Source organism: Geotrypetes seraphini, chromosome 3 (assembly GCF_902459505.1).
Source record: "Geotrypetes seraphini chromosome 3, aGeoSer1.1, whole genome shotgun sequence".
NCBI lineage: Eukaryota > Metazoa > Chordata > Amphibia > Gymnophiona > Dermophiidae > Geotrypetes > Geotrypetes seraphini.
The window spans coordinates 261,361,534-261,385,165 of NC_047086.1; the positions used below are offsets into that span (position 1 = coordinate 261,361,534).

The 23,632-nt window shown below is 43.6% G+C and overlaps 1 protein-coding gene across 1 annotated transcript in view; it reads right to left on the reverse strand.

The window, feature by feature from the left end:
* Positions 1 to 23,632, reverse strand: part of CRIM1 (cysteine rich transmembrane BMP regulator 1) — a 1,144,468-nt gene that overhangs the window by 42,314 nt on the left and 1,078,522 nt on the right. Inside the window, exon 13 of the mRNA XM_033937787.1 lies at positions 20,383 to 20,604. Within this exon, the coding sequence (XP_033793678.1) occupies positions 20,383 to 20,604 (222 nt within the window). The remainder of the gene's footprint in view (positions 1 to 20,382; positions 20,605 to 23,632) is intronic.

A 23,632-nucleotide genomic window follows, 5' to 3' on the forward strand; every position in this document is an offset into this window, starting at 1 on the left:
AGGAGGCAGATGCATGACTATGGGAGGTTCAAACAGAAGGGGAGAGAGAGGGAGACCTGGAACAAAGGTAGAAAGGAGAACTGACACTGAATCTGGGGAGGGTAACAGAGGGAAAAGAGAGAGAGACCTGGACCCAAAGGGGATGTGTCTGGATTCTGAAAGAAATGTTGAATACAAAAGAAAGAAAGATTGGATGCACAGTAGAGAATGACACTGTGACAAAATTCATCACCGTTCCCGACCCCGCGGGAAACCATCTTCATGTCATTCTTTAAGGAGAGAGGGTAGAATCAGAGTATAATTGGGCACAACCACTGACCCGCAAGCTTTGCTCTGAAGAATGCTGGTGTAGAAGGTTGAAATAGACACTAGAAAATGAGAGAGGATTATTTCCCGCGGTTATCCGCGGGGACGGGAACGGTGATGAATTTTGTCGCCGTGTCAATCTCTAATGTACAGTCAGAAGGAAGTGCAACCAGAGACTCATGAAATTACCAGACAACAAAGGTAGGAAAAATGATTTTATTATCAATTTAGTGATCAAAATGTGTCTGTTTTGAGAATTTATATCTGCTGTCTATATTTTGCACTATATTTGTCTATTTTTCTATAGTTACTGAGGTGACATTGCATATTTAAAGTAATCTGCCTTGACATCTTTGAAAAAATCCTGAAACTCGTAAATGATAATTAATATTTTCTCTGCGTACAGTGTGCATTGTGGGTTTTTTAAAAAATATTTTATGTTTACCATTATGAATTAATAAGATATTGTGTATACAAGAAAATGAATGGAAGAAATTGGGGGAGGGGCTAGGGTGGGGCTGGGGGTGGGGTTAGGGCGGAATTGGGGGCGGGACTGAATATTAATAGATGTTCCGTTTTGATGAAAAAAATAAATGGTCACATTACACATAAATTGTGTCATCGTGTGATTTTACTGCCTCCTAGTGGACACAGGAAGAAATTATTTTTGTTCCCTGTTGTGCTTTTTTGGAAGTGGTAAACCAGTTTTTTTGTTTTGGTTCCTGCTACAATGTGGTGTTCCTGTGATCCGGTCAGTGTTTGGATTAGGTTTAGACTGCGTGGGAGCAACAGCTGTGGAGTGTGCATGAGAGCATGACCAAGCAGCGTGGAGGACACAGCGAGGGCCAGCGGAGTTGAGTGCCGGTTCGAGAGCAGCCGGAGGCATCAACAACCCATGGCTGGGGGATGCCCTGAGATCCCAAAGGCGCTGACTCTTCAGTCTCTAAGGTAAAAGGTACCTGGAAGGGGGCTGGAGAGGATACTTGGCGTAAGGGAGTCTCCTGAGTGGGGAAATAATTCATTGTCTTGAGAAGCCGCACTTGGTGTGCTTTCTTTTTGCTTTGTGTTCCAGGATGGATGCTAAGCAACTGCTGCGGGCGGGGGCAGGGAGTCATTGGGAAGGGCCATCAGTGTGTGTGGGCTTTTATTTTTGTGTGGGTATATTGTGCATGCATAACATACGTACATCTATGCCATTAAAAAAACAGAAGCCCTAACAGCAGTGACAGGAAGCTGCTTCTCCTGTCACTGCTGTTAGGGCTCTGCACATGTGTTAATCGCTCACTGAGCATTTGATCTGTTGGGTTTGCATGCACTATTCCTTCCTGAGGCACTCTCCCTCTGTTTGCTGAACTATCTCTTCTTGCCCTAGTTAGTGAAATGTTCTAGCACTTGAAACATTGCCAAGGTCAAACTGTGGTTCCTTCCATGCTGAGACACAGATGAAGGCTGGGAAAATCTCAAAACACAACCTAAAGGTATTGCTAAAGCAGTACAGCCAGGAATTTTTAAAGCATATTTTAAATTATTCTCAGGCTGCAGCAATTTTTCAAGCCTTAAAGGCATTCTAGGTTGCTTCACTTATAAAGAAGTGCAGAGCCGGTTCTGCAGGCTGTTCCCATCTTTATTATCCTAGCTAGGAGGGAGAAGGAGGAGAGAGGAACTCCAACATGCATATGAGGTTGCCTGCTGAAATATCAATTCAGTAGAGAACTGGAGCTGTGTAGGTTCTGCCATGTCTGATGGTGGATAGACAGCCTTCACAAACTTCCCCATTCATCTATCAGAGGGAAAGAGGAAGGCAAGGGATCTGGTGTGCTTTATTTATGTATTTTTGGCATAAAGGAGCAATAAAATGGTGCTGAAACCATCAATATAGGAGCACTGACCGGGTCTTATTCCATGCACACTGCACGGGATACAGCTCAATCTGTGGAAGCTCTCCGGCTTTGCTTTAGTCCAAGTGCTACACACTTATCCACCTGATGTCTGCTTGCCTGCCTATTACCAAACCAGGACAAAAGCACCAGCCCCCACATTGAACTGCCATGACATTCTGGCAGCATGCCATCTCCCTTTATCGCCATACATATTGGAAACAAGTGAAGGAAGAGCGGACTACATTTATCTAGCCCAGAGGTACCCAAAATGTCGATCGCGATCTACCAGTCGATTGCAAAAGCAACGCCGGTATATCGCAGAACCAGTGTTCTCCCTAGCATTCCCCTAGTCACTTTTTCACCTTTAAAGTACTGTAATTACGGCAGCCTGCAGAAGGAATGTAGCAGACTGACGTCAGCTTTTGTAGCACGTTCCCTCTGTCGTGGTCCCGCCCCCGATGTCAGAGGAGGTGCAGGACTGCGGCAGAGGGAATGTGCTACAGAAGCAGACGGCAGCCTGCTACGTTCGCGCTGCAGGCTGCCGTAATTAACTTTCAAGTGTGGTAGGCCCAGAGGGAAGAATGGAGATGAGAACTGACCGGACAGTCACTGTGTGCAGAGAAGCAGTGGAGGTAAGGCCCCGCACGTCGGGGTAAAATTGTGCTAGTCACGAGGACCCCGGCAGGAGGGGGATTGCCTTAGAGACACTAGATCAGGGGGAGGGGGGGAAAAGATAAGGACCTTGAGGATGGGGTGGGAAAGCAGCCTTGAACCAAAAGGGAGGGGGAAGATAAGGCAGATCCTGGACTACGAGAGGGGAAACACTCCAAACCGAGGAGAGAGAGATGCCAGGCCCTGGGAAGGGGGAAGACAAAGAGAGTGAGAGACAAAGACCTGGACCAAAGGTGGGAAGACTCAAAATGTTAGCAGAAGGAAGATCGAGAAAGGGAAAAACCTGAAACAAAGGGGAGGCAGAAGACAGGGGGGCAGAAGTTGAACTATGGGAGGTGCAGACAGAAGAGACAGAGGGGGAGAGATGCAAGATCAGAACAGAGGAGGGAGACATGTTGCCAATAGGGGTGGAAGAGAGAGAGGAAGAAAAGCTGGACTTCTGGAAGGACAGAGAGAGATGTTGGTTGGGGAATGGAACGAGGTCTGGAGAACAGAAGAGGTGCACTCGGTATATATATAAATAAATATGGGGAAATGGTCTTTTACTAAGGTGCACTAGCTGATTTAGTGCGCGCTAAATGCTAACGCATCCACAGAATATAATGGGGACATTAGCACTTAGCGCGTGCTAAATCGGCTAGCACACCGTAGTAAGAGAGGGTCTATGTTTAGTATTTTTATTGTTGGTAGATCATTTTGACTTGGTCATTTTAAAAGTAGCTCACAAGCCAAAAAAATGTGGCCACCCCTGATCTAGCTGATGCTTGCTTGCCTGCCTGCTTCCAAGCCAGGCTAAATGCATCAGCTATCATGCTGTAATGCATGACTTACCTGGAGTCTGTCACCTCCCTTTATTTTCAGACATTCTGCAAGTGGAGGGAAAGAAGGTTGCCTGCTTGCTTGCCTACTTCCAACTCTGGTCAAATGTATCTTAGACACTTTGAACTACCATGACATACCTGCAGAGTTTCACTTCCCTTTATTTCCAAATATTTTGGAAACAAGTACAGGGAGAGAGAGGGGGAGTGTGATCCCTTCAGACTCTGACTGAATCCCAGACTGACATAGCACCAAGAAGCCTATGAAAGCATTTTTTATTGGCTGGTATTCAGGGAACTTACCTCTACCTCTTCCCAGGAGCAAAGGAGAAGGACATTAGGCACTGCAGCCACAAACATTGGGGGAGGGAAGGGGAGAGGGGACCTCACCTCACCTCACATCACTGGATTTAGTACCACTAGGCTCAGTGGACTGGCTTAAGCCAATCCTAGCCCTCTAGTCTGTTCCCTGGGAGAGGGAGGCAAAATCAGCCCCAAAGGATGGAGGGTCTGTGAATGTACGAGCACATTGACTCACAGGCCCCATGTTGATTGCCACTAAACATTTGTCATAGTAAAGGTTGAAAAGTAGAGGGAGCAGCCCTATTTCTGTGAGCCCATTTGGGTCTCACCCCAAGTTTACAGTCTTCCTGGGAAGAGACTACTTGACCTATTAATGGTTGCTGCATCATCTACTAGAGACAGAAAAATACTAAGAAGCTGAAGATAGCAGCAACCCTCCCTAAAAGGGAAGTGAGTCTACTCTGAATTCCATTTGCTGGTAGGGGGACACAATCCACTTGTCTGGCCTAGTCTGGCAGGGATGATAAGGATGTAGTCCTTTTCTGCCAAAATATTCATTGCTTCTTTTTATCTGGAGGAAAATATGTTTACAATCATATTTTCCTCAGTGATACCTACAACCAACACATCTCTCTTACCCAATGTCACGTTTCTATGGACCAAACCGTCAGATTGCACAGTGACTAGAATTATGATATCCAAGATCATCCAAACAGATCATCGTCATCCAAATACAATGACAAAAGAAATTGACATGCCTGTCTGCCACTAGATGGAGGAATAGCATAGCACAAAACAGCAGCCTGAGCTCTTTTGAATACTGCATCTGGAACTCTGCACTCTTTTATCTCATTTCAATGAGGGCAGGATGGCCATAAGCACCAAGATGTCCCTTGGCTCTCCCCACTCATAATTAATACATATCTTTGGTGACTGACTCAGAATATTTTAACACCACATGGAACATGTTGCCCACTCCATGTACACTAGTAGACATTACATAAATTTAAAAAAAAAAAAAAAAATCAGATTGTCAGTCGGTCTCTTTTACACATCCAGTTGACATATTGTTGTAGTAAAACCACAGATTTTTCACAAAAATACAATGGATATAACGATCACAAAGACAGCAATTCTTGTTTGGGCTGATAAAGCATCAGAAGTGTAAATAGGACATCAAAACACTGCAAACACAGAACTATATAATAGTTATTAGAATTACTTAATTATAGCCAGCGACTGGCATAACAGACCTACCCAAGCTTATACAGAGAATCACTCTACACTTCTCGCTGCCACCCCTCACTTTTAACAAGTGAAAGCAGGCGCCAGGATCGAAAACTGGTTTGAGGATAATTTTACTGTGAAATGAGCTGAGCAATCACTACAGTTTGGCTAATGTGGCTCTGGACTAGGTTATTATCATACTAAAATGAAGCAATGTTGGCAGAAAGGAACTGGACATATCTAACTGCTGCACCTGCGAAGAATAACAAGGGTGTATGAGTGGAATCCTTACAATCTGATGAAGTTTTTATAGGAGCAACTGCACAAAATGATGCTTTTTAGACCACAGGGGTCTTTTCTTCAGATGTAGGCTCTGAAGCACATTCATTAACAATACCTATCCATGATGAAAGCTGAAACAGCCAACAAAGCTTCCAATTTTCTCATCGACTACAACACTGCAATAAAAGCAACAGAATCTACAATGCATATCTGCCAAACGTGAGAAGCCAGCTGAATACAAAGTAAAAATATCTTTTCTTCAATTTAAATATTATGGGCACTATTACTCTGTCAAGGCAAATAGATAAAATTCCTTTCCCTCATTTTATTTCTATGAAATGTGTCTTTGAGCAGTTTCATATGGCATAATAGGTGCTTTATACGTTTCTTATTGCTATTTTTTTTCCTTTACTACATCAGTTACATGCTAGAAAATAAAAAGCACATTTTGCAGGTGTTTTTCTAAAGTTTGGCATATTTCTGTTTTCCTAAATGAGTGGCACTTTAGAAAGGATGTCCAACTCAGAATATGGATGTCCAAATCTGTACATCAGATATGTCCACTCCAGGTGCCCAGGGTTCCTACCTGTCACTTTCTACTGCTGAGGAGGTATTGAAGCTCATCTGCATATTCCTCCTAGCATTATCTGGGGTGACTCCCAGGTCCACCCTGATCTATTCAGGGCCTCTGCTCTAGGTGCCATGTGCCATTAGACACACAAAGCTGTTTCTACTGCTTTTCCCTTCCTTCTGTTTCCAAGGCTCCAGTACACTTTCTCCTCTTGATTTTAACTTTTCCCAATCTCTTTTTCCATCTCAAACCACTATATTTCTCAAGATCACATTGCCTACCTCCCAAATTCATCACCTCACCTTCCCTTTTGTCTTCTACCTTCTTCTCAGCTATGAAGCTTTAACACGTTATGTTTGTAAAATCTTTATATACTGCATGCAGGTCACACTGCAATGTCTCCAGTCTTACTTTTGTTCCTCTCCTCCCCACTTCTCTGCTTTCTCATGTGCCCTGAGGAAAGTTCATTCTGTCTCCACCATCTTGCTTATATTCACAACCTCTTTATTTCTCAAACTCTTTATTTGCTTGCACTAACTGAGACCTGGCTCTGTTCTGAAGACTGCTTCAGTTACTGCCCTGTGTCATGGAGATTCCCTTTACTCCCATGCACCTTGCCCAGCTGGTCATGGAGGTGGTATTGAGCTGTTACTCTCACCTTCTTGTAGATTTCAACCTCTTTTTTCACCTCAGTCTCACTGCTCTTCTTCCTTCAAAGTCCACTCTATCCGTCTATACTCTACCTCTCTGAATAGCAGTCATTTATCGACTCCCCTGATAAGTCCCTTTCTTCCTTTCTCTCTGACTTTGATTCCTGGTTTTCCTTCTTGCTCAAACCTTCATCTCCTTCCTTCATATTTGGTGATTTTAACATTCATGCTAATGACTCTTATGCATCTAGGTTTCTTGCTCTAATATCCTCATTCAATCTTCAGCTGTGCTCCACTGCTCCTGTGCACCAGAATGTACACTGCCTTGATCTTGTCTTCTTCTCCAACTATACTATCATCAATTTCTGCCCCTCAGTTCTTCCCCTCTCTGACCAATATCCAGTAACCTTCACAATTCATCTCCCTCCCCCCCCCCCCCACATCCCAGACCCTGCCAATACATTTAGCAATCTACAGGCTATTGAACCTTGCACTCTCTCCACCATATTTCATTCCTCCTCTCAATCACTATGTTATACAAGTATATCAATGAGGAGGTCTCTTCCTATAATACCATCATCTCCTCTGCTCTATAAGATTAGTCTTGTGAACCTTGTCATAACCTTAGTCATAGCCTTAGTTTGGGAGAAAGTGAAGGGGGGATTGGAGGTGAGGGCACGTTGAGTAGAGAGTTCAGTGTGGCAAAGAGATGGGTTGGAGCAAAGAGAGTTAATCAAATGGGTGTAGTAGTCTTGCTTGGCAAGTGAAAGAGCAGATTGGAAGAAGGTCAGCAGGAATTTAAAATGTGTGAAGTCAGCATGAATACGAGATTTGAGCCAAAGATGTTCAATAGACTGGGCACAGGAATGTAAGTAGCAGATTTCAGAGGTTAGCAGGGGAACATTGGGGGGGGGGGGTTGAGGGATCATGGCAGGAGGGATTGGGCAACCCTCCTGCGGGGAACATTGTGGGTGGGTTCTGGGGATCACGGCAGGAGAGATTGGGCATTTGGGGGGTCGCGGTGGCTTTGGGCAGGAGGGACTGGGCATCCCTTCTGCCGCAATCATTACGGGAGTGAGGGGACAGGTTACCTGGGCCGCTGAGCTGACTGCGGCAGCCGCGATCAGCTCAGCAGTCTGATCCAGAACTTATACCTGTTTTGACTTGGTCTAAGTCAAAATGTATAAGTTCCGTCCAGGCAACACGTTTTCAAGTTTTAATGTAAATTTGATATATCGCTTATCATAATACTAAGCGATTATACAAAAGTTATAAAGTTAAGTGATACATGTCAACACAATTACATGATAACAAAGACAAAATAGACTAACATGGTACAAAAGGACTGGGGGTGAACTACAATAAAGTAAAGAAGAGAACATGAAAAGGATAGAACAATAGGAGGGGGAAGGTCTCGTTCTGGCTGCCTTGTCATATTCAGGAGGAAAAAAAAAAGAAGAATATAGCATCAATGTTCAAAAGCATCTCTATACAAGAAACTTTTTAGTGCTCCTTTAAATTTGTCTAAGCTTACTTCTTCCCTAATATAAGGAGGCAAGGAGTTCCAGATGAGGGGAGCAGTAACAGCGAAGCAGGTCATACGGCGAGTGTCAAATGTCTTAAGAGTGGGCATAAACAGCAGGTTTTGGGAAGATGATCTAAGAGTTCTGACAAACCTGCCAAACTTTTTGATTATGGCTGCTGGATGACTAAGTGTAGGTCATCCCACATCCCGGCCACCTTCCGCCTTACCCACTCCTCCAAAAATGACCCTTTTCGCTTTGGGCGCACAGAGGCAGGGAAAAGACCTAAGCTGTTCGATTATGGGTGCTTGGCCTACCTGTCTTTTTGATCGTCCAAGTGCCTTTTTGCCATCCTAACTTTATCCACTTACTTATTTGGTTACCAGTCTGAATATCGCTATTAACTGGTTAAGTACTGGCTCTGCCCAGTACTTATCTAACATAAGAACATAAGCATTGCCTCTGCCGGGTCAGACCAGGGGTCCATCGCGCCCAGCAGTCCGCTCCCGCGGCGGCCCCCCAGGTCCTTGACCTTTAAGTTCCCACCACCTACATTGTTTATGCCCTAATCCTGAAGTACCCTGTATAGTAACCCTCTATCTATACCCTGTAATCCTTTTCTCCTTCAAGAAGTCACCCAAGCCTTTTTGAAACCCAACATTGTACTCTGTCCTATCACCTCTCTTGGAAGCGCATTCCAGGTGTCCACCACCCTCTGAGTGAAGAAGAACTTCCTAGCATTCATCTTGAATCTGTCTCCTTTCAGTTTTTCTGAATGCTCTCTTGTTTTTGATGTCCCCACTAGCCTGAAGAATCTGTCCCTCTCCACCTTCTCTATGCCTTTCATGATTTTATAAGTCTATCAGGTTCCCTCTAAGTTTCCGCTTTTCCAGGGTAAAGAGCCCCAGCTTCTCTAGCCTTTCAGTATATGCAAGGTTTTCCATGCCCTTAATCATCTTTGTTGCTCTTCTCTGGACCCTCTCGAGCATCGCCATATCTTTCTTAAGGTGCGGCAATCAGTATTGGATGCAGTACTCCAGATGTGGGCGCACCATTGCTCGATACAGCGACAGGATAACTTCTTTCGTTCTGGTAGTGATACCTTTTTTGATAATGCCCAACATTCTGTTCGCCTTTTTTGAGGCCGCTGCACATTGTGCCGCTGGCTTCATCGTAGTATCCACCAATACCCCCAAGTCCTTTTCTAGGTTGCCTTCCCCCAGTACCCTCCCTCCCATCGTATAGCTGTACATCGGGTTCCCTTTCCCTATGTGCAAGACTTTACATTTCTCTACATTGAAGCTCATCTGCCATCTTTTTGTCCACTCACCCAGCTTGTTCAGGTCACTTTGTAGTTCTTTGCATTCCTCAACAGTTCTGACTCTACTGGAGAGTTTCGTGTCGTCTGCAAATTTTATAACTTCGCATTTCGTCCCTTTTTCCAGGTCATTAATGAATTTATTGAACAGCAACGGCCCCAGCACTGACCCCCTGTGGGACACCACTCGTGACCCCTTTCCAGTCAGAGTAGTGTCCCTTTACTCCTACCCTCTGCTTCCTGTCTGCCAGCCAATTTTTGACCCATCTTTGCATGTCCCCTTCCACCCTGTGGATCCACAGCTTCTTCAGTAGGCGCTCGTGGGATACTTTGTCGAAAGCTTTTTGGAAGTCCAGATATACGATGTCTTTGGATCTCCTTTGTCCAGTTGTTTGCTTATCCCCTCAAAGAAATACAGCAAGTTCATTTGGTATGATCTTCCTTTACAGAAACCATGCTGGCTTGTTCTCAACAGATTATTTTTTTCTATGTGCTCACTGATACTTTCCTTGATCAATGATTTGGCTATCTTCCCCGGAACTGAGGTTAAGCTCACCAGTCTGTAGTTCCCCAGGTCGCCTCTCGATCCTTTTTTGAAGATAGGTGTAACATTTGCTATCCTCCAGTCCTCCGGGATTACCCCTGTTCTCAAGGATAGATTACAAATCTGCCGCAGTAACTCCGCTGTTTCGTCTCTGAGTTCTTTCAGTATTCTTGGGCGGATTCCATCTGGGCCCAGAGATTTGTCAGTTTTTAATCTATCTGCTTGATCTAGTACTGGTTAGGGCTGAATATCACCAGACAGCCAGGCACAAGTGATTAACCAGGTAGGAGGCTCTCTTGCCCTATTAAATCGCTTTGAATTTTGCTTCATACATACCTTAGCTGACTGGGATCTCCAAGCCTTGCCAGCTGAAGAGATCTGCAGCCTGCCATAACTTCCCTCAGCTAAATGTGGCAGTAATCCCAGCCACTAATGCTGCCACTCTGCACAGGAACTGAGAATGCATGGAAGCCTACTGGCACCTTGAAAAACAATGTCTGCGTCATGCCTACAGAGGTGCTTAATGATGCCTAATGCCACTGTAGGCGTGATTAGCGCCAGAAGTGGCGTTAGGCATCATAAAGCATCTCCATAGGCATGATTCATGTGAAATGTAGGCAACCAGAAATGTAGGCCTTGAAAACACCAGCCTACATTTCTGGCGCCTACCTTTCACGAAGCTGTAGTTATATAAACAGCACCATCGTGTGATTGGCAGCTGTTTTTAAGGCAACCGTTGACGTCTTTTATAGAATCTGAGCCTCTATGCAAAATATCTAGCAGTATTTTATTAAATGAACCTTCAGTATCTGCACTTTATTGTGGAAAATAAAAGAAATTTAACATACTTTGCTAAACATGTACACTATGGTGTAGTCATCTACCAATGGCGTTCCAAACACTCAAGCATTTAATGTCTTCTTGAAATAGTCAGAATAAAGCCTGAGATGCTGTTCGACTCCTTGCAACAAGGCCTCAAGCTGCACTGGGTCTGTGGTGATGACAGTAGCAAAGCTAGTTATCAGTTTAACACCTTATTCGGTTGTGCCATTAACCACCTTCCATAGCAGTGAAGGCAGTTAGCGGCACAGCCAAGCAAGTAACTTGAGGAGAGGGGTAACATGTACATAATGATTCTGGTGGAAAATGAGGAACACAAAAGAATTCTGAACAGACTGAAGGGGAGAGAGATGGCTTTGTGGAAGACCTGCAAGAAGCAAGTTGCAATAATCTAGGCGAGAAGTGATGAGAATGGATGAGGTTCTTAGCAGCATGCTCAGAAAGGAAAGTTCGGATTTTAGCGATGTTGTATAGAAAAAAGTAACAAGTTTTGAAAGTACATTAATTATACAAAGAGAAGGAAAGAGACAAGTTGAAGATGACCCTGAAGTTGTGTGCCAATGAGACAGGGAGGATGAGTGCATTAGCCACCAAAATAGAGAATGGAAGAAGGGGAAAGGCAGGTTTAGGAGAAAAGATGAGTTCAGTCTTGGCCATGTTAGATATTGAAGTTTAATTTAATAAAACACTGCTAGATTTTTTTTCATAAAATGTCTTTTTATCAATGTAATCATTGCTGAGTGTGAAAACATAAAAGTTGTAGCTATAATATCCAGAAATTTGCTCCATTAAGCAAAAATAATAGCAAATTTTAAGAAAAATGGAGCTTTATGTAATCAGTAGCTTTGAGCGACCCCAGGATGGGCTTTACAATTTAAAAAAAAAATTATTTTCTGATCAAGCAAATTCATGGGAAAAACTTCAATTCACACATTCTTCCAACTTTAGGTTTTTCTAGACAGCACTAATGTGCTTGAAGGAGGCATCACCTGCTTTCTTTTTTCCTAGCCTGTTGCCATCAATTTTCAGACTGAAGGCAGGAATTCAGCAAATGTTGAAGGCTCCTGCACGTAAAGCATCTCCTGAGCTCTAGTACATGTCTTAACAATAAGAATAATCAGTTTTAAGGAATGGGGAATGCAAAGACTGAAGTTGCCTCTGGCACCATTCTCTGTTTCCATGGGTTGTGCCACATTTTCACTTTCAGGAGCTGAAAACTTTCACTTAACCAAGCACAAAAGTATGTTCATGAACTTTCAAAGTCAATGTTGAAAACTTCAGTGTTTAAAAGAAAATTTAATACATTTTTGTGCAGTCCTGTTGCTTGCATGCTCTGGCACTTAGATGTTAACAGCATGCTTGCTCGGGCCCAGGCTTATTTTGACTTTGGGAAAGTCAATTTGCAGTTGCTGGACAGGCTCTTTGTGTGGAATATGCAGGGAGGCCATACAGGATAGCACTTGCTTTAGAGCAAAATGATTCTAAAAGGCATGAAATTCTGTACTAAGGCTTTTAACTTGCATGTTTTAGATCACTGCATTCAGCACACCTTCAAGAAAAGGAACAGCTACAGTTTGTCTACAGAAACTCACCAATGTGCAAAAGAATTCCATGGTTTCTGAGCAGCAAGTTAAGGTGCCCTTCAGACCTTTTTATTTTGTCTTATTCATTCATAAAGAAATAAAAGGTTAGTTCTTAAGTCAATTATTCTTTAAACACTCTTTGCCCCTAGATGCATACAGAATGAGCATGTAGAAAAGCAGGTATGCTGTTAACTGTAGCACTGGATTCTTTGATGAGAGGGGGTGGTAGGAGGAATAGCAAAAGGCTGGGTGAGGACAAAACAGATGGGCAACTGGAGAAGCAGCAGTGACAGCAGAAAATTTGGCTCTGATGTTCACTGGAGCAAATCAGAAATCAGGCAGCAATCTTTCCAAGCTCTACTCTCCCGGAAAATGAAAAGGCCAGTGCTCCTCACAGGCTGCCACTTAACTGGAGATGGAAGAACAGAAACGCAAAGCAACAACAACCCAACCAAAGACCTATAAAGTGGTTCCTTCAGTGCACAGCAGCTCTGTCCCTTCCTCCACCCTGAGCCTGTCTTAGCACTCCTAAGAGCTATCTTGCCTTCTGAGCCAGAAAACAAAGAAAGAAAAATTAGCACACAGAAAGAATTACCTTGGGAAAACTCCAGTTATGACTTGTTTGAAAGCTTGCTGTGGTATGCGATATAAAGAGCTAACTGCTTTTTAATGACATGTAGGGAAACAGATCTTACCAACAAAAATGCCAGGTATTTTCATTGCTTTGCACCTGTCTAATGCTAAATCTCCAAAAAGAATGGGGGAGGAGAGTGATGTAGATGCAATAGAAATGTCAACAAAAAGTATTAGCATTTCTGCTTGTGCAGGTTGGTCCAAATACTACTGAAACTGCTTTATATCTAGCTATCTATTTATTTTAATTTTGTTCATCCCATTTTCAATTGTAGCTCAAAGCAAGATACATTCACGTACAGCAGGTATGATGCCTTATACTCAATGAAGACACAATATTCTTTACAGTTATTTGATTTCAGATAAATAGAAGCAGCAGACTCTTCTGCAAAGTACCATGCAGAATGTTTCAGAGAATAATAAACAGCATTAATTGTTATTATTGTTTCCAGCAATTCATTATGGGGGTAATTCTATAACTTGGGGCCTCCATCTAGATGCCTTGAGGATGCATGTCATCTGGATTTACCTGGACATCTGGATTTACCTTGACATGCCCTCTTTTTAGAGGAATGTCTGTGTGTTTGGATGTCTTTCTATAAAATGTGAGGAGTTTGTCTGGGTCCCCTGTTCCCCACCTACCTCTTCCAGTGAAATTAAATCTTCGGGCTGGCCAGCAGCGTCAACAAGGTGAGCTTGCTGCTGTTGGCTTGCCCCGGAAGCCTTCATTTTGCAGCTGTCCTGCCTATGTGAAAACAGGAAGTTACTGCAGAATGAAGGCTTCCAGGCAGGCCTATGGCAGCAGGCTCATCTCACTGATGCTGCTGGCCGGTCCAAAGATTTAATTTCAGTGGAGGAGGTAGGTGGGGAACAGAGGAATCGTTTGGTGATACTGGCTTGTGTGTTGTTCTAAGTCGGGAGCCTACAGAGTGTCTTGAGGTCAGCTTGGCAGAATTTTTTTTTTTTTTTTACTGTAGACTGCGAGAAGTTTGCGGATATTACGCAAGACTCTCTGGGGCCTTAGAAGAGCTGCAGGTCTGGTAGTAGAAAAGGAAATGGACTTTAAATAGTTGAGAGTCTCACTAGTTTCTTGAAGGCTTCTGTCAGCCAGTGAATACAGATCACTTTACCCAAACTTCTCTGCCTTGGGTGGTCCTTGGAATTCGGTTACCTTTTTACAGGATTATTGCAGTGGAAAATGCACTTGTTTCGAGCTTTAGGCAAATAAATGTTCAGCCTGTAGATTTATTTGGGTGGTTGCTGCTTCTGTGTATCCAAGTGGACAAACATGGTGGCCACATTGTTATGATTAGAGAAAATTGAGGTTCTCATGTTTGTCCACTTGGATATTGGAGGCAACAGTCAAACAAATTATAGGTAAAAGCTAAAGTTTATTTAATATAGGGTTAATACCTATAATTTACAGATCTTGTTTCATTATAATATGGCAGTCAAATAAGTAGTAGCTGCTACTAGACATTGGCAAGACAGTTGAATATACAGTACAGATAGATAAATAGTTTTCTAAAATGTGCAGGAGTCAATTGAAGCTCTGGAATAAGGGGATATAGGTTGAAGGTGAAAGGGGATAAACTCAGAAGTAATCTGAAAAAATACATTTTCACAGAGAGGGTGTAGTTGTGGAGCCTTTTCCTAGTGAAGGTAGTGGAGATGAAATGTGTCTGAATCCAAGAAAACTTTGAAACAAATACATAGGATCTCAAAAGGTGAGTAGATGGCATGGCTGGGCAGACTGGAAAAGTCTTTATCTGCTTTCATAGCTAGGAAAGGGAAAGTATTACAGGTGATTTTAATATGCCAGACGTTGATTGGACCGTCCCAGTTGTGGAGTCGTCTAGAAGCAAGGAAATCTTGAATTCATTACTGGAAGAATTGTTCAGGCAATTAGTAATGGAACCCATGAAGGATAGAATTATTCTGGACTTGGTGCTTACAAACGGAAAGTGTTCTTGAGGTTATGGTGTGTGATCATTTGGCATCTAGTGATCACAGAATGGTGAGGTTCAATATCAAAATGTAGGATGAGAGGACTTACTCAAGATTGAAGGTTCTAGACATCAAAAGAGCTAACTTTGTCAAGATGGGAGAATACCTCGAGGAGGAGTTAGTTGGATGGGGACAGCTGAACGTAGTAGAAAAGCAGTAGGCGAAACTTAAAGAAGCTATTCTAAAGGCGACATATCCTTATGTTAGGAAAGTATAGTACATAAAAGGAAAAGAAGGCGTTTTGGTTCTCAAATGCAGTTGCTGAAAAGGTGAGAGAAAAAGGGTTAGCTTTCATAAATTACAAGATGTCACAGAAAGAGAAAGACAGACAAATGTGGAAAGCCCATCAGAAGCGGAAAAAGCTGTCAGAAAATCAAAGATGCAAATGGAAGAAAAGATAGCCAATAACGTAAAATTGGGGGACAAAACATTTTTTTTATATGTAAGTGATAGGAAGAAATGTCAAAATGGCATAGTGAGGCTCAAGGGTGAAGGAGCAAACATGCAGAAACAATTATTTCTGTTCTGTGTTCATGGATGAAAGATGGGGGTAGGACAGCAAAAAACAAACACAAATGTGAATGGATGTGTATTAGAGCGGGAAAGATTCTCAGAAGACTGTTTGTGAGGAACTAGCTAAAACAAGTAGACAAAGCTATGGGGCCTGACTGGATACATCTGAGGCTACTCAAGGAACTCAGAGAGGTTCTGGCGGCTCAGTTGTCTCATCTTTTTAATGCTTCTTTAGAGTCTGGTGTGGTCCTGGAGGACTGGAGAAGAGTGGATGTGGTCCTTCTACACATGAGCAGAAGTAAGGAGGAGGTTGGGAATTACAGGCTGGTTAGTATGATCTCAGTAGTGAGAAAACTAATGGAAACACTTCTTAAGCGGAGGATAGTGAGATTTCTAGAATCAAATGGACTGCAGGACCTGTGGCAGCATGATTTTACAAGAGTCAGGTCTTATCCGATGAATCTGATTGATTTCTTTGACTGGGTGACCAAACAGTTGGATATGGGAGGGGCACTAGATGTAGTGTACTTGGACTTTAGCAAAGCTTTTGACACGATGCCGCAGAGGCAATTGATAAATTAACTGAATGCATGCAGTATGTTCCCTAAAGTGACAAACTTGATTAAAAGCTGATTAAGTGGAAGGAGACAAAGGGTAGTGGTAAATGGAGTTTGCTCAGAGGATGAGGATGTTGTTAGTGGAGTGCTGCAGGGATCTGTCCTTGGACCGGCTCTATTTAGCATCTTTGTGAGTGATATTGTAAAAGGACTGTCTGACAGTTTGTCTTTTTGCAGATGATACCAAGCTCTGTAATAGGGTAGACACCCTGGAGTGTGTGGAGAACATGAGGTGGGATTTTATGAAGCTTGAAGAATGGTCTGGTAATTGGCAACTAAGGGCTCCTTTTACGAAGCTGCGGTAGCGGTTTAATGCACGTAATAGCGTGCGCTAAACCGCTGGCTGCGCTAGCCTCTACCGCCTCCTCTTGAGCAGGCGGTAGTTTTTCGGCTAGTGCGGGGGTTAGCATGTGATTAAAAGTCATGCGCGTTAAAGCCACTACCGCGGCTTCGTAAAAGGAGCCCTAAGATTTAATGCTAAAAAATGCAGGGTCATGCACTTGGGCTGAAAAAAATCCAGGTTATCGGTATAGTATATGAGGTGAAGTACTTCTGTGCATGGAAGAAGAGCGGAACTTGGGTATGATTGTGCCTGATGATCTCAGAGTGACAAAACAGGTAGAAAAGGTGATGGTCAAAGACAGGAAGATGTTTGGGTGCATAAGGAGAGGAATGTCCAGTAGGAAAAGGGAGGTGATAATGCCATTGTATAAGTCTCCGGTGAGGCCCCATTTGGAATAATGTGTGCAGTTTTTGAGACTGCACCTTCAAAAAGATATAAATAGGATGGAGTCAGTGCAGAGGACTGCTACAAAATTGGTTAGTGGTCTTTGTCATAAATCGTATGGGTTCAGACTTAGAGTCCTTAATATGTATACTTCGGAGGAAATATGGGAGAGACGGGATATGATAGACATTTTAAATATCTCTGTGGCATTAATGTACAGGAGGTAAGTCTTTTTTTCAAATGAAGGAAAGCTCTGGAAGGAGAGGGCATAGGATGAAGTTAGGAGGTGATAGGCTCAAGAGTAATATAAGAAATTACTTCTTTACAGAAAAGGTGGTAAATGCATGGAATAGTCTCCCGAAGGAGGTGGTGGAGATGAAGACTGTATCTGAATTCAAGATAGCATGGGGACAGGCATGTGGGATCTCTTAGGGAGAGGAGGAGATAGCTGATGTTGTGGATGGGCAGACTAGATGGGCCATTTGGCCTTTATCTGCCATCATGTTGGAGGGAGGGAGGGAGAGAAACACCCATGGGAGGGTGTGGAGAGAGAGAGAGAGAGAGAAACACCCATAGGGTAGGGGGTTGGAGAGAGAGAGAAGCACCCACAGGGGAGGAGGGGGGGTTGAAGAGAGAGAAGTACCTGTGAGGTGGGGGGGGGGGGTTTGGAGGGAGCGAGAAGCATTAAAAGTGTACAGAGGATGGAAAGGGAGGATTAGGGAATGAAAGGTGGGGCAGTGCTAGGGCAAAGTCATGTGTCCTCTTTTTTGACTTCATAAATATGGTGACCCTACCTATTCTATAAAAAATAAAAAGGCACCTACAGTTAGTTTGCATTGTAGAATACCAGCCTAGCCTGGTATTGGCACACTTAACATTTAAGAGCCTGCAGTTATACCAGGTGTAAATATGGGCAGCTGGCAGGGATGTTTGTGACACAGTTTTCTGTAGCTTACTCCCTCCTTGTAAGCTTGAGCCGTGCCCATGTTCTGCCCATGCTCCACCCCAGTTGCGTAGCCATGAGTGTGTGTGTGTGTATGTGGTGGTGGTGGTGGGGGGGTGATTGTGGGTCTTTCCAAAATTGTAGCACAGATGAATGGCTAGTGGGAATGAATGAGCCCCTGTCTGTGCTGCCTCAGTAACAAGGAAGTGATAGAGTGCTTCAGCTGCAGATGCCAGAACTTCTGAACATGCTCAGGTCTGAGCATGCACAGAAGTGCTGGCATCTGTGGTAGAAGCACCCTATGGGCTTTCTCAATGGTGAAGCACCATGGATGAAGGCTTGGTCAGCAAATTTCTTCAGCAAAGATATGATTTGGGGTGGAGGTGCAGGGATCTGAGGGGCGGAAAGAGAGAAAAGTTGAGAGGAAATGTTTGGCCCCCCTCCAATTCACCCCTTTCAAATACACTGTGTAAGTTGCAGAATATTTTTTAGGTGCCCTGCTAGCATTTACGTGGATATGTATACACATACATGCATAAGTGCTGGTATTCTGAACACGTAACCAGCTGATATTCATTCTGCAGAAGCCAGACTGTCTAACTCCAGTGGTTGGCTGTGACTGTGGATATTCAAAGCTGGATCATTTCAAGTGACTGGCACTGAATATTCGGTTTACTTTTGGCTAAAGTAGATTTAACTGGTTAAGTCAATATTGAGCAAGAGCCAGTTAATTTTATAGTGACCAATATTGGACTGCTATTTGTGTAATCCAACTTGGCAACTAAACTGAAAATTGCCAGTTATCATGTGATATAGCCAGATAACTTTTTTTCAGTGGAGATAACCAGTTATCTTGAGCTGAATAATGGGATTTAGCTGAACCCATGGGATTTAGCTGAACCCATGGCTAGCCCCAATGATGCTCGAGGCCCCGACCTACCTCGACTTCAGAAAACTTCTTAAACCATACCTCTTCCGCGAACAGGACCCCTAACCCTCATTCCCCTGCAATAACCCCCTCTCGCCCTCCCCCCTCCTCCTTACCCCTCCCCTCCCTTGGCTCTTCCTCCCTCTTTCCTTCCCACCCAACATTGTCGCTGCATGTAACTCTGATATATTTCTGCGAAAATGTTCCAACATATCCTTTCTTGTTGCTTATAACTCCAATAAAATGTTGTAAATCCGTGTTCAGATTGGATCTTGATTAATCGATGTGAACCGCCTAGAACTCATTGGGTATGGCGGTATACAAGAACATAATAATAATAATAATAATAATAATAAGTAACTGGTTAGCGCCATTTCAGGCCACTGAATATTGTCCGGATACCTGCTCAAAGTACACATAAATGTAGGCACTAGGTTTTAGAAGTGGCCTAAATGTTTGCTGTGAATGCAGAAGAGGATGCATCTAGGCTTGTTCATACAGCATAATGAGAATCCCCCACCCCGATATTCAGGCAACGGTGGTCAGCATTTTTAAAACACTAACCATCACTGGCTGATTTAGCCCCCAATATTCAGTGTTGGGCTGTCCTAAATTCACCTGCTTATCTTATGCAGGCCTCAACTGAATATTGCTGGTGCCCACATAAACCCTGGCTCATACCCAGCACCACCCCCGACAGCTCACTTTTTTTTTGGGTCAGTCAGAGCTGATATTCAGCGGCACTGCCCGGCTTAGTACTACTGAATATTGGCATTTGGGCAATGAAAGCTTTTTTAAGCGTGCCTGAGCCTCTCTAGTTCATTTAAATTGTTCTGAATATATTGATCCCAATATGTTTTAAACAAACAGGCAATACATCTTCTATGTGAATTTTGTACACTCTCCTGCAGTATGAAAATTTTTACTTTTTTTGCATTTCCATAGCAAGGTAGCCCAAAACTCTGGCAAATAATTTCCTCAAAGCCATATAGTCATTGATCAACTTCTACATAGACCTCTAAGGGTAAATTCTATAAACAGCGACCCGATTGTAGGTGGCGGTAGGCATCCTACCACTGTCTAGCCAGCCAATTGGGATGCATGTAAAAAAAAAAAAGCCCTGAGGAGGGTCGCTTACATTGTAGGCATTTTCAAAAGCAAAGGGAGGCACGTAGGGACACCTATGCTCGCATAAGGCTAGGCGTGGGTTCGCCCGGAAGTGGCCTTTAGGCAAGCATAGATGGCTTTAAGCATCTCCCTAGGGCCGTGATAAGTGCCTGAAATGTAGGCCAGCAAAATGCTGGTCTGCATTTAAGATAGGCGTGGCCGCTGTCCGTGGCAGAAGGAGTGCCCAATTTCTCCTGCTGCCACCACCCCAAGTCATCCCTCGGCAGGACCCCACCCACCCCCGACACATTCTCCAGCAGGAGAGATGCTCAGTCCCTCCTGCCGGAATCTCCACCCCTACCCTTCAAGACATCATTTTTCTAATGTTACCTATGCAATATGGACAGCACTGTCCCTTTCGCAGGACGGGTTTCTCACAGGATACTGGTGGGCAGGATTCAGAGTAACAGCTGATCATCCCATCCATACACACACAGCTAGTGCAGACATTGGGTTTCCAGGATTCAGCAGCCAGAAAAATGTCTCCTTCATCATTTTTGCAATAACTGGGCACGCTCTCGTTACCTGGTGTGGAGGAGTGAAGGGGATCATCTGGAAGAGAAGGCACACAGAGATTACTATTAGAAAGTGATTATTTGATTTTTTTTAAGAAGTCAATGGCTGCTTCACTATTATTCTGGTCTACATCTCATAGGAGCAACTGTTAACAAACCAATGGAAGATGACATGAGGTAAAATTATTGGATCATAAAACAAACCTTGAATTGAGGAAGAAAATTAAATAAAAACCAGGAAATTGATCCTAGTTTTGTAAACTCATTCAAGTTATCTTCCAAAATCTGAATGAGGTAGATATTCTAAAGGACTGCCTGCTAACTTTGGAAATTAGACAGACAAATCTTCACAGTTATAATTTGTCCTCTGCAGACTGGATAAATTTTGTGCAGGCTACAGGCCAAGTCATACCATGTAGAAGATGGGAGTGTTCCTGGGTGTGACTTAATTTTGGTTGCTTATTGACAATAATCAACAATGGCTGGCCAAATTTACTTGAGGAGCTCTGGTCGGCCAAACAGATGACCTAAAGCTAACTAATCAATTTTAGCTAGTTAACTTTCGACTGAATAGCCAGCTTGTGTGGAGGACAAAAAACAAGGAAGACCGAATAACTCAAATGCTGAGTCCGAGTAGATTAAGTTCATAAAATATTTATTGTGGTCTTCCAAAAGAGATCAATGTTTAAACAAAAGAACCCGACATGGACCGTGGCAAGATGCCAACCTCTTTGGTTTGGGGTTTTTTTAAAAAATGGATGCTTATGTTTTTTTTTTTTTAAGTTTAATCATCTTTATTGGTACAGTCAAACCTCGGTTTGTGAGTAACCCGATTTGCGAGTGTTTTGCAAGACGAGCAAAATATTCACAGAAAACTTGTCTCACAAACCGAGTGTTGACTCAATTTGCGAGCATCCCCCCCCCCTCGAGAACTGGCACCCCCACCCGAAAAACTTGAAACTTACCCCTCCGTCTGGCACCGGCACGCAACCCACAGGATGTGCCGGTGCCACTTGAAGAACTTCCTGCCTCTGCCGGGCCTTGAGCATGCATTTGTGCATGCTCAAGGCCTTCTAATTCTCCCTCTCGCCGAGATTCTTGAGAGGGAGAATTAGAAGGCCTTGAGCATGCACAGATGCATGCTCAAGGCCCGGCAGAGGCAGGAAGTTCTTCAAGCGGCACTGGCATGTCCTGTGGGCTGCGTGCCGGTGCCAGATGGAGGGTAAGTTTCAAGTTGTTCAAGTGGGGGGGTGACAGTTCATGAGGGGGGGGGGTGCCGGTTTGTGCAGGGGGGGGGAGCAGCGCCACTGGCCTCGGGGGTGGGGTGGGAACGTATCAAGTGAGTTTCCATTATTTCCTATGGGGAAACTCACTTTGATATACTAGTATTTTGGTTTACGAGCATGCTTCTGGAACGAATTATGCTCGCAAACCAAGGTTCCACTGTATTTTAAAATTATAACAGTCAGTGACCTATTACCAATGATATTACACAATATAATGTACATATATACGGTCTCGCTGTACGGCAACTCCTCCAGCCCCTTAACCATTATAGTCACTCTTCTCTGGACCCTTTCAAGTAGTGCTATGTCCTTCTTCATGTACGGCGACCAGTGCTGGATGCAGTATTCCAGGTGGGGTGTACCGTTGCCCGGTACAGTGGCATGATAGCCTTCTCTGATCTGTTTGTGATCCCCCTTCTTAATCATTCCTAGCATTCTGTTTGCCCTTTTCGCCACCACTGCCACGCATTGCGCGGACGTCTTTATTGACTTGTCTACCAGTATTCCCAAGTCTCTTTCCTGAGGGGGTCTCTCCGAGTACTGCACTGGACATCCTGTATTCATTTATAAGATTTTTGTTACCGACATGCATCACCAAAGAAACTTAAAAAGTACTCACAAATTACCAAAACCTTTGTGGATTTTTTTTCAACGGTAAAACATCTTTCAAAAATCATGCTTGACTTATCTTTGCTCTGTAAGAATGCTTCCATCAAACATCCTAACATTACCTAAATAGTGAAGGGTGGGATAGCATGAGGTACTCAAAGGAACTAGCACATTTTTATACAATAATGCTCAATATTGATCTTTGCTGCATATTAATGTATTCTACAAGAGCCAGCCTTTATTCTGGCTTAGTAGCTTAGCCCCAGTGTTAGCACTCTGCTGCCTGTGGTGGAGGAGAGAAAAAGAGAGATGCAACAGAGGTAGAAAAGGATGACAGGGAGAAATCTTGCATATGATGGAGGGGAGGAAGACATTCATGGATAAGAGAGAGGGAGAAATGTTAGACATAGGGTGGAGGGCAAGGAGAGATGGTGCATGGGGGAGAGAGAAAGAAATGTTGCACATGATAGTGGAGGGGAGGAAGAGAGAGATGCTACATGGAGAGGAATAGAGAGTTTTGAGCCAAGCACAAGAAAGGAAGAGAGAGAAAGAGAGAGAGAATGAGAATGACAGATAGTGGGAAAGAAACAGAAATGTTGGATACGGCAGTGGAAGGGAAGGTACAGAGATGGAAGATGAATGGTGAGCATGGTGAAAGAAGAAAATATCAAATGGGCAAGAGATCCTGGTGAGCAAGTTATCTCTCGTCCCTTCCCACCAGCTCCATCTTCAGCCAGTCAAATCACCCTTTCCCTGTGAGTCCAGCATCATCTATCCCTTCCCTCCAGCTCACCCTCCCCCGGCAGCACTCCAAGATGGTACGAGCTATCCAAGAAGGGAAAAAGTATCTTCAGCAGCAGACTGGCTAACCTACTGAAGAGGGCTTTAGAATTGTTGGGACAGGATGATCAAAGTGAATCATTAAATACCACTGCACACATGGAAAAAAGGGGCAATGTCTAGAAAGCAGCTTGAAGTATGGGAAACAAGGTTCTGGATCTAGAAGCTATGATGGAAGAGGCAGAGTTGGATTTAAAGGCAAGCATGGAGACATGGTTCACAGAGAACCATGACTAGGATATAGTTATACCAGCCTATAATCTGTTCAGGAAAGACAGGGTAGGAAGAAAAGGAGTGGAAGAGTGTGGAAGGAGTATTAAAGATCATTTT